The sequence below is a fragment of the Sceloporus undulatus genome, chromosome 9, assembly GCF_019175285.1.
Source record: "Sceloporus undulatus isolate JIND9_A2432 ecotype Alabama chromosome 9, SceUnd_v1.1, whole genome shotgun sequence".
NCBI classification, from domain to species: Eukaryota; Metazoa; Chordata; class Lepidosauria; order Squamata; family Phrynosomatidae; genus Sceloporus; species Sceloporus undulatus.
Genome location: NC_056530.1, coordinates 6,605,593 through 6,617,204, shown reverse-complemented (window position 1 = coordinate 6,617,204; position 11,612 = coordinate 6,605,593). Strand labels below are relative to the sequence as shown.

The 11,612-nt window shown below is 48.5% G+C and overlaps 1 protein-coding gene across 1 annotated transcript in view; it reads left to right on the top strand.

The window, feature by feature from the left end:
- The window catches only part of MECR (mitochondrial trans-2-enoyl-CoA reductase), a 13,437-nt gene extending 8,978 nt beyond the window's left edge, over window positions 1–4,459 (top strand). The window contains 4 exon segments of the mRNA XM_042439791.1: window positions 2,799–2,818; window positions 2,821–2,856; window positions 2,859–2,899; window positions 4,382–4,459. Coding sequence (XP_042295725.1) covers window positions 2,799–2,818; window positions 2,821–2,856; window positions 2,859–2,899; window positions 4,382–4,459 — 175 coding nt within the window.
- Window positions 4,460–11,612: the final 7,153 nt, after the last annotated feature.

The following is an 11,612-nucleotide window of genomic DNA, read 5'->3' as shown; positions in this document are numbered from 1 at the left end:
AAAGCCTTACATGTCAGGGACATTTAACACAGTGAAGAGACCCAGGACATCAATCCTGGAAGCCAGGTGGAGAGCATCTGGATAAAAATTAAAGGGAGGAAAAACAACAAGGATGTTATGGGTGGAGTCTACTACAGACCCCAGTCAGATGGAGGAACTGGGAGATGCCTTCTAGAACAAATGACCATACACTCAGAAAGGGTGAGTAGCTAATACCCCAAGAGGATAGGATCAAAATTCAAGATGACCTGAATAGACTAGAAAGCTGGGACAAAGCTAAAAAGAATTTCAACATGGAGAAATGTAAGGTACTGCACTTAGGGCGAAAAAATGAAATAAACAGATAAAGGATGTGCGACACCTGGCTGAATGAAACCATATGAAAGGGATCTGGGAGTCCAAGTAGTCCACAAGTTGAACATGAGTCGTTCAACGCAGCAGCCAAAAAGGCCAATGCATTTTAGGCTGCATCAATAAAAGTATAGTTTCTAGACCAAGGGAAGTAATAGTGCCCACTGTATTCTGCTTTGTCAGGCCCACCTGGAATATGGCGTCCAGTTCTGGGCACCACAATTTAAAAGGAGTGGAGAAACTGGAGCATGTCCAAAGGAGAGCGACTAAAACGGTGAAGGGTCTGGAAGCCATGCCCTACGAGGATCGACTTTGGGAGCTGAGGATGTTTTAGCCTGGGGAAGAGAAGGTTAAGGGATGCTTTGATTGTGATTTCCTGCTTGGCAGGGGGTTGGACTGGATGGCCCTTGTGGTCTCTTCCAACCTATTATTCTATGATTCTATGGAAATAGGCTTGCTCTTGTCCTCAATTTTCAAGGCTTCCCAGTTCCACCTCCGATTGCAATGTTGGAATGTTCACCTCTATGTTTTTCTGCTCAAATGAGTTTCTTCCATTTCTGCACATTTAATTGATGTCTACATTCTACTCTGCAGCCTTTTGTTTCCTAAATATTTTAACTGTTTGGGTTTTTTTACCTAATATACTGGCTGTTCTGCAGCTCTAGTGATTGATGGCTTTGTTGTTTTTCTAACAAGAATCCATTTTAAAAACTGAATGACTGAAAGACAAACTCCTTCTGAACAAATCTTGCAAGAAAACCTCATGATAGATCGTCTTAGGATCACCCTAAATGGAAAAGTCTTCGAAGCACACAACAGCAACTTTGCAACTTTCACACATTTTGGAAGAGGTCTTCTCTGTCTACATATGTGACAGGGAGAAGGGGGAAATGGCTCCAACACACTTACATCTCAGTGGGCAATTTTACTGCTGCTTGAATTGTTTGTTATGAAATCTTTTAAATGTTAGATATCTTATGCTGCTGATTTGTGGGTTTTTTTTTGTTGTTTTAAATAAATGTTGCAGACTAAAATTTATAAACGGTTATTGTAATTAGAACCTTAATACCCTGAAGGCATCAAATCTGTCTGACCAGGAGGATAAAGCAAGTTAGGCCTAGTTAATATTAGGAAGGCAGAATGCCAGGGAAACAGATGCTGTAGACTAGTTTAGAGAACACAATGACCCCCCTGCCTCTGAATAAATCTTGCCAAGAAACCTTATGATAGGGTTGCAATAAGTCAAAGTTGACTTGAAGGCACATAAGAGCAAAAAATTGAGATATTATGTGGGATTAAATGTTTTGAAATGAACCTAGTCAATTGAGACATCTTTTTATTAGTCAAGACGGATCTCTTCAGGCAGGCCTTCCCAGACTAAAAATCCTGGCCTCAGATCTCCCCCCCAGAATGTATCCAATGCCCCCTTTTCTTTTCTTTAGAACTGAAGTTGCAGTGGTTTATCGGTTGGTATTATTTTGTTTAATTTATGTTGTGTTTAACTAGTTATTGTGGTTTAATTTAGATATGCAGTTTAATAACTTTTAAGGGGTAGGGAAATAATGCTTTTATGCTGTAAGTTTATTTTAAGTGTTGTAAACCGCCAGATTGGTTTGCCAGAGGGCGGTATATAAATAAAATTTATTATTATTTTATTATTATTATTATATTATTAGTCAGTCAAAAGGTTCAAGGCACAATAATTCCATGGTCCTTTTCACATGTACTGCTGCTAAGTGAAGTATTCCCCACCCTGTCATGTACATCTGGTTTTTGTGGCCAAAATGTAGAATTTTTGCATTTGTCTTGTTTAATTCCACTCTATTAGTTTCAGTTTTCTAATTTATCAAGGTCCTTCTGCATTATGTTCCTATCTTCCAATGTGTGTAGCTACCCCTTCCAGTTTTGTCATAGTATTGATATATGCTTGTCCGAAAGAGGCTTCAGCTCTTTGAACTTTTATGTTAGGCCCATCTCCTCTTCTTCCACTTTATTATACTAAAATAGCCATAGAAATGGCTGGTTTTTGGAGAAAGAAAACAGTGATAGAAGTCTTCTGACAGGTAGCTGCCACAGTCTATTTCTGGAGCTCAGACTATGGAGCTCAAACGTTTTAAATTGATCTAATGTTTTATTTATTGTGCATTGCTTCATGGGCTCTGATAATCAATATAGATAATGCTTTGAATAAGTAATATAAAGAAGAAAAGTGGAAATTTATTCCGAGGAAGCTGCTATAACCACTAAATGCCAGGTATGCAGGAGAGATTCTCATATCATGTGATTGCTGTCTTGTGGTTATCTGAACAAGAACACTTACAATAACTTAAGCTTTTAGACCAATAAAGTGTTCTCCATCCATTCTCCACAGCATGGTATGGTAAAATGCAAATTTTGACTTGATCCCTTTGTGTTTTGTCTCCATACTTCCCAACCTGCTTTCCTAGACCCAATCTCCAGGAGCTAATGCACAGATTAAGTCTCTTGGAGCAGACCATGTCATCACAAGGAGATGCTGAGAAAACCAGATGCGAAAGACCTGTTTAAGGTAGATATGAATATTATTTTCTGGGAGTTTAGGATATGGAGAGGAATGGGGTTGTTATTATTGTTATTATTATTAACCTTTATTTATAAAGTGCTGGAAATTTACACAGCGCTGTACATAAAATCTTTTTAATTGGACGGTTCCCTGCCCTCAGGCTTACAATCTAAAAAGACACGACACAAAAGGAGAAGGGAAAGGGGTGGGGAAGGAGCCTCTCTAGTAGGATAATACAATAAAAATAAGCAATACAGGAAATGATCAATAAAACAGACAACAAAAGGACATCAAATAGCAAGTGACAATTATGCAGTGCCTGGGAACACTGCCCTGAACAGGATGGTCTTCAACTCCGTTTTGAAGCTGATTAAAGAAGTGATGGCACTTGTGTCTTCGAGGGGAGAAGGTTTCAGGAGTGAGGGGGCAGGAGTGAAAAGGGGCGAATCCGAGATGGGGCAGAGGAAATCCTGGGCTGGGACAGCAGACCTAGACTACCAGAACGGAGGGAACAACGGAGTGGGAAGGTGAGGAAAAAGAAGGTCAGATAAATAAGGAGGGGCCAGCCCATGGAGGGCTTTAAAACGTCGACAGCAGGAAAGACTCTTGCCATGACACTCTATATTTCCCAGGTCGGCTCTGCTGCCATTTGAGCATGGCTTGCATTGTGTCCATGCCAGTTAATGGAAGACTTCTTTCTAATCAAGATTTGATTCATAATTTTAATTCTTTCTAGTGTAGTTTACCTTCTATTTTAAATGTATGATAAGTAAATGTATATGGTTGGATGTATCATTTTCTGTTGTAGGGTTTACGACTATTGTATACTGCTTGAAACTTTTGGATACAAATGGTTTATAAATATAGTAATAATAAAGTTTGATAAGATCTAAATATTTCAGCATGGCAACAGCTTGGTGGTCCAAAAATGACTTTGTCTCCTGTTAAATCTGTTCTCAGAAAACCCTAAGCCTATGTTGGCTTTGAATGGCGTAGGAGGGAAAAGTGCTACTGAGTTGCCTGCGTCATTTGCAGTAAGTGTAGTTGTTGTCAGTGTTCAGGGACTTTTAACTATTAATTACCTGGGTATGAGCGCTACAAGCAGCCCCTTTTGGCGTCTGTTTCAGCCCTTAGTATGCATAGTATAGGTCCACTGAAATTGATGGGGCCAGAAAGTAACTCAAACGCCACAATTTGAAATGAGATATTATAATAATAATTAAGCCTGGGTTTATTCAATTTTAAAAATACTTGTTTTATGTTTTCTTAGTCTTTATAGATATTTTATTAGTTTATTTTGTATTATTTAACTTATATTTCAAACTGCCCTAGTATAAATATTTATGAAACTTGGGAATAAATGACTCATATAAATAAATGCTGAATAAAGAACTATTGGTTGCTGCTGGAACCATCTGTTCACTGATGCAGCTTTGCATAATTTTGATGTTTGTGCATGCATGAACACATGTCCTTCTGTTTTTGAAGAAGCAAGATACTGGAAAAATGGAAAAGCATAATTTGATGTCAAAAATACCTTCAAGTGATACAAGACCCATCTTCTAGCTATCTTGATTGCAGTTGTGTTAAGCATTATGGTGGCTGTTTAGCTTGGCTAGCATTTGGAAGGGAATATAAGGGATGCAAAAGGAATGCAACATCTTCCTTGCTGAGCTGACAACCCCCTAAACTCCAGTCAATGCTAATGGGCCTGTTTCCTGCTTTTCCTCCTCAATTAAGATAAAGGAATTGCATAACTCAGGACAGCCATAAAGGGCACCTTTGTGCTACGCTGTTTGAATGTGGTGCATGGAAGGTATGTGTTTATTCTCTCTTTAGTAACAGATGACCACTCGAAGAAATACTGTTACAGGTAAGCAACCTGTCCTTCTTCTTCGTGGTCTCTGCGAATCATACAAATGGGTTTAGACTGACAAGCTCAGGTATGCGGCGGAGGGAGTGTCCTGAAACCAAGGCTATGGTAAAGCAAAGGTATATTTATTACAATAATAAACACCTTGAACCATAAAGGAGTCAGTCTCTTGTTTTTGCACAAACCAAACATAGCAGCAACATTGCTAAACCCGAGAAGGGAACCAGAGGTCGTGCAAGACCAGTCCCACAGGAAATGTGCAAACCAACGTTCAACAGAATGTAAACAGTGGCATATGTACATAAGTGCCAAACACAAACCATCAGCAGTGCAATCAATGCAACCCTGAAACCAACACAGCCCTCCCGAAAGCTGCGTCTCGGATGGCCCTGGTGTCCAACCTATAATGTTTAATAAAAGTCAGAGGTTGGGACCAGACAGCAGCCTTGCAGACATCCTCCAAGGGGATTCCCGACAGGAATGCCAAGGATGCTGACATTGCCCTTGTAGAATGAGACCGAACCCTGCCAGGGAGAGGTTTGCCCAGCAGTTCATAGCAGAGGTGGATGGTACCAGCCACCCATTTGGAAAACCTCTGCGCAGACACGGGCAACCCCTTTTTCGGTTCCGAGTAGCATTGGAAAAGTCTCTCGGACCGACTGGAGGCAGCAGTTCTGTCCAAGTAAAACGCCAGTGCTCTTCTGACATCAAGAGAGTGCAGGCTCCGCTCCGCCTCCGAAGTCGGGTTGGAAGCAAGGGTCGGTAACACAATGTCCTGGCACATGTGGAAAGCAGACACAACCTTAGGCAAGAAAGTAATGTCTGTCCTGAGAACCACTTTGTCCTTGTGGAACCTCAGGAAGGGCTGGTCCCTTCGCAAGGCGCAAAGTTCGCCCGCACGGCGGGCAGAGGTGATGGCCACCAGAAAAGCGGTTTTCCAAGTCAATAGTCTCAAGTCCGCTGTGGCCATTGGTTCAAAGGGCTTGGATTGGAGGGCAGACAGTACTGCCTCCAGGCTCCAAGCCGGTGCTGGTACCGACACAGGAGGATGCAAATTGGCACATCCCTTAAGGAACCCCTTCACCAAGGGGTCCTTGAAAAAGGAAGCCCTCCCCCCGAACTGGTACTTGGCACAAATGGCAGACAAATAGCACCTGATGGATGTGAGGCACAGCCCCTCATCCAAAAGCGCCATCAAAAACTCCAGCACCACTGGAGTGGACACCTGAGTAGGAGACAAGCCCTTTTGATCTAGGAAAGAGATAAACCTCTTCCATTTCAGGGCATAGGACCGCTGGGTGGAAGGTTTCCTCGCAGCCAGGATCACCGTCCTCACCGCCTCTGGCAGGGCAGTCAGGGCTGAATCCTCCAGGCTACCAGCGGAAGGCTCTCGATGTCCGGGTGGAGGATCCGTCCGTCCTGAATCGACAGCAGGTCCGGACGAGGGTCGAGACGGAGGAAGCATCTCCTGGAGAGGTGGAGAAGGGATGTGAACCACGGCTGTCTCGGCCACCACGGGGTGATCAGGATCGCATGCGAGCGGTCCGTGGTCATCTTGGACACCACCCTGATGATGAGAGGGAACGGAGGGAAAGCGTAGAGAAGCTCCCCCGTCCAGAGGAAGGCGAACGCGTCTCCGAGGGATCCGTCCATTCGCTTCCTGGAGCAGAACTGGGGACAGTGGCTGTTCCACCTGGTCGCGAAGAGGTCGATCCGGGGATTTCCCCACTGGTCGAAGAGGTCGCTGACCGTCTCGGGATGGAGCCTCCACTCGTGGCACACCGAGGGAGATCTGCTGAGGCGATCCGCCAGCTCGTTGTCCTCCCCGGGGAGATGAATCGCCTGGAGGAGGACACGTCTTTGGATGCACCAATCCCAGATGCGGAGAGTGAGGTCGAGCAGGGTCTTTGACTTGGTGCCCCCTTGTTTGTTGATGTAGTACATCACGGTGGTGTTGTCCGTCCTGAGGAGGACCACCTTGCCTGTGACCACTGATTCGAATGACCTCAGCGCCTTCTCCACTGCCAGCATCTCGAGAGCGTTGATGTGGAGCAACTTGTCCTGGGCAGACCATTTGTCTTTGACAACGAGGTCGAGCAGGTGGGCGCACCATCCCTCCAGGGATGCACCTGTTGTCAGGGTCAGCTGGGGCTGAGGTTGATGAAATGGCATTCCGATGCAAACGTTGTGGGACTCCAACCACCACTTGAGGGAGGTGGCTACAGGTCTCGGTACCGTGAGCCACTTGGTCGGAGGGTCTCTCATCAGGGAGAAGGCCGAGAGGAACCAGGACTGAAGAGGCCGAAGACGGAGTCTTGACCACGGTGTGACAAACGTTGTCGATGCCATGTGGCCCAAGGCGACTTGGACATCTCTGGCTCTCACCCTTCTGTGAGAGATACAAAATCCGATCGACGTCGTCAGTGTCTGGAAACGGTCCGGAGGAAGAAATGCGGAGCATGTTTCGGAGTCGAGGATGGCCCCGATGAACTTGACCTGTTTGGAAGGTGTGAGATGGGACTTTTCTTGGTTGATGACCAAACCGAGGGAGCCTAAAAGGTGTAAGGTGAATGAGAGTGCCTCCTGCAGTTCTCTCTGGGATTCGGCAGCGAACAGCCAGTCGTCCAGGTAAGGGAAGACCATGAACCCTCTTTGATGGAGGTAGGCCACCACCGGTGCCATGCACTTGGTGAAGACTCTCGGTGCCATGGCAAGGCCGAAAGGAAGGACGTTGTAATGGTACGAGGCGGAGCCTACAGCGAAGGCGAGGAATCTTCGGTGAGACTCCCGGATCCCGATGTGGAAGTAAGCATCCTTCAGGTCGACGGTTGCAAACCACAGGCCCTGATGGAGGAGAGGTAGAATGGATGCCAGGGTTACCATTCGAAAACGACGGTATTCAAGGAAAAGATTCAACTGTCTCAAGTCCAGGATGGGCCTGATGCCCCCATCCGCCTTCGGTACCGTAAAGTACCTGGAGAAAAAAGCCCTAGGGCATTGTTCGGGGGGTAAAGGGGAGATTGCCCCTTTATCCAGTAGAGTGCGCACTTCGTCGAGAAGGGTGTCCGAGGGGAGGGTGGACATAAACGCTCTGGTTGGAGGGAGCTCTTGGAACTCGAGGGCATATCCCCTGCGGACGATGTTAAGAACCCACGAGTCCGATGTTATGGAAGCCCAGGTGTTAATGAAGGGCTTCAGGATGTCCAAAAAGAATAAGGGCGAGGGGGAAACGAAGTGCGCCACGTCCCTTCAGGCTCTCTTCTTCCCCTGGTCGGTCTCCTGCCGGCGGGACTTGCGGTACCGAGGCGGGAAATTCCAGCGGCCAGAGGAGGAGGAAGACTGTGAGGGGTAACGGCGCCTCTGTGAGCCCTGCTGCTGAGGCTGTAGGTCCTGAGAAAAGGAGCCCTGGGACTGACCTTGCGGTGGCCAAGGACGTTGCCTCCTTCTGAAGGGCGAGATGGGGGTCGATGACATCCCGTGTTTCTTAGCTGCCGCCTTCATTCTGAACTTGCGGTTCAGACGCTCGTCAGTGTCGGTGTGGAAAAGGCCGGTACCGTCCAGAGGCATGTCCTCGATTGCCGATTTAACGTTGGCATTGAGGTCGGACCCCCTCAGCCAGGCGTGTCGGCGCAAAGCCAGCGATGCTGCCATACCTCTACCCACGCAGTAGGCGACGTTCCTGGAGGCAGTGACGATCCAGCTCCCGATGGAGTGGGCCTCATCGCGGATCTCCACCAGGCGGCGTTGGACCTCATCCGGAACATCGGGGATGATGGGCGAAATCCCTTCCATCAAGGCCTGGATGTAAGCCCCCATGCAGGCGTTATAGTTTATGGCCTTAACAGTGAGGGCAGCCGAAGAGTAGGCCTTTTTTGCTAGGCCATCTATCTTCTTGGCCTCTCGGTCTGCTGGGGACGTCGCCTGTTTCGGCACGAAGGTCTGCTGTGCCCCCTCCACAATTGCCGAGTTTGGCTTAAGATGGTCGGCCAACCACGGACAGCCCGGCGGGGAGATCCGGTACAGCATCTCGACCTTTCTGGAGGACGCGGCGAGCGAAGTCGGAGCATCCCATGACCTCTGGACAATGGATTGCAAGGACGGCAGCATTGGAATGCAGGGTGGCGTGGGAACACGACCGAGGACCCGGCGCTCTACAGGATCACGGGCCTCTTCCTCTGGTGGGGAAAGCTCGATGTCGAGAGTCCGGCACATCTTAATGATGTGCTCGCTGAAGGAGCGGACATCATCGGTTGGCGACGAGGAGCCCGGTTGATGCATCGCCTGTGGTGAGGGCGGGTCGGATGGGTCTTCCTCTCCGTCCGAAAGTTCCCGTGATGGAGGCAAAGGATCCTGTTCGGAATCGGAGTCAGACGTCAGAGGGATGTCTGTCACCTTGGCTCGGGATGGGGTGTGCGTCGGGATCTGCAGCACCGGTGGCTCGGGAGGCGGGCGACGAGGTACCGAGGAAGAAGCCACAGCGTGGGAGGGTCGCGGTAGATCTCCCTGGGAAATCGTCGGGCACAAGTTAAGCCTGGTGAACTCTCTGAAGGCTGTCTCTTTGGGGACTGACATGTAGTACCTCTGAGTCTCAGCATCAAAGAACATGTCAGGAACTGGCCCTTGAGACTCGTCCACGTCAGAACGAGGATCAGCATCCTCCACATCAGAATGGAGGGGGAGTGGAGATGGTTCCCTCTGAAGGGAAGCAGGCTCGGTGGGGAGGTCTTGAGCTGGCGGCAGCGGTGTGGACAGTACCGAGGTCACATGGACTGAGGCCAACGTCTCCGGATGCGGGCGGGCCATCTCTGAGCCATCCTTGGAGGGGGAGCGGTGCTTACGTGAAGCACGTTCCTTTGATTTAGCCGGGCGCTTTGATCCGGTGTGGTCCTTGGTCTTTTTCGATGGAGCCGCTTCGGTCTCCTCCTTATGGTGTCTCTTCCTAGAGGACGTCGGAGTTCCCGTCTGGTCCTCGGAGGGGAAGAAGGGATTGTCCGGCAAATCATGCAGGACAACGGGTCCCTTGGAATGAGCCTTGGCAGGCTTGGTCCTCTCCGATGGTGCCGCCTTGGAGGAAGATGACCCCGTCTCGGGCAACTTGGATGCGGGCCGAGCTGCCTTCGACGACGCCTTGGAGGACGGTGGCGGAGCGATCCGGACCTCCGTCTCGACCTGCTCTCTCGAGCGCGAGCCCTCCGGGGATGGCTTCCTCCCGGATCTCTCTCTGGGCTCGAAACCCTCAGTCCCCGAGGTTTTCAGGGGGCGCTTGGAGGGTTTGTCGGTGACACTGGGCCTCGAGGGACCACGGGTCACATCGGAGGTGGTCGGAGACCGTGTCCCGGCTGGGACAGAGACCACACTTGAAACGCTGGCCCGGGACGACGAGGCAGATGGTGCGGCCGGCGGGAGTGATGAGGAGCGGGGATGTCCCTCCCGGACCTTTCCCAGGGCGATAGCAGAAGTCAGCCGGGACTCCCGGTTCTTCCTAGCTTGGGAGGACAGAGACTTACAGAGATGACAGGCTCTGGCATCATGGTCCCTTCCCAGGCAAAACAGACAGGAGGAGTGAGGGTCCTGGACGGGCACCTTGCCCCCGCAGACATCACATTTCTTGAAGGGTGCAGGCATCCTTCCGAGTCGTCAAATCCAAGGGAGAGTCAAAGCGAAGTCAAAACAAGCCGAAAGGTCCGAAGTTACCAGGGCGGGAGAAAGTAGAGTGGTCAAAAACAGTCCGAGGTCAAGTGAAAGTGATTCTGATTGCAAGCTAAAGCGAGCGAAGTTCCCTGAAGCAGCTAGCGCGGCGGAAAAAAGGAACTGGGGAAAAGAGCGGGAAGGCAGGGGCCTTATAACGGGTGGGCGGAGTTACCGCCAAAAAGTTTCTATATGTTGAAAAGTAAACTTTGCCCAGTGATTCCAGTAGGTTCTGAGCAGCACTGCGCAGGCGCAGTGAAACCCATTTGTATGATTCGCAGAGACCACGAAGAAGAAGGGGGAAATACCACTTCTGTCCCTCCTTCTCCTTCTCTGGACCTCTCCCGACCTCCTAACACAGATTCCCAGGTGCTGGAGGAGAGGTTGTAACATCAGTTTGAGAAGGAAAGCAAGTGGTGTTCAATGGAGCGTTTTTTACCCTGGGAAAAGCAGCCTTGCAGATTGGACTGGGGAGAGAAGCAAGTGGAGTTAGATGGGGAGGTTTTTTTTTCCCTTGGAAGAGAGGGCTTGCAGATCAAATTGGGGTGAGAAGCAAGTGGTGTTAAATGGGGCTTTTCTTCCCTGGGAAGAGAAACCCTGCAGATCAGACTGGAGAGAGAAACAAGTGGAGTTAAATAGGGAGTTTTTCCCATGAGAAGAGGATTCTTGCACATCAGATTGGAAACCTCTTTCACATACAAGCACACAGAAAAACACAGGCAAGAGGCTTGCTTGCTTTAGGACCTTTCTGATCAGTACTAGTGTATTGACCTATATATAAGTTGACCCAGGATTTTAGGGTCAATTTTGGGGCATAAACTTCTTGACTTATAGTTGAGTATATACAGCACGCCATGTACAAAAACCTTTCCATTTAAAGATGATTAATAGCAAGAAAACCCCTGTGCTATCAGACCTTCTAGAAAGCAGTGCTTCAGCGAGGAAGAAAGACGCTCAAAGAGTTTTCTAAACATGACTGGGCACTGGGGATAGGAAGTCACCCTCCATGAGGGCAGGGAACTGTCTGATTAAAAATATTATTGTAAGCCGCTCTGAGAGCCATTAGGGCTGAAGGGCGGGATATAAATACCTAAATAAATAAATAAATGAATCCATGGATTCCCAGCTTTCATTACACACACACACACACACACACAC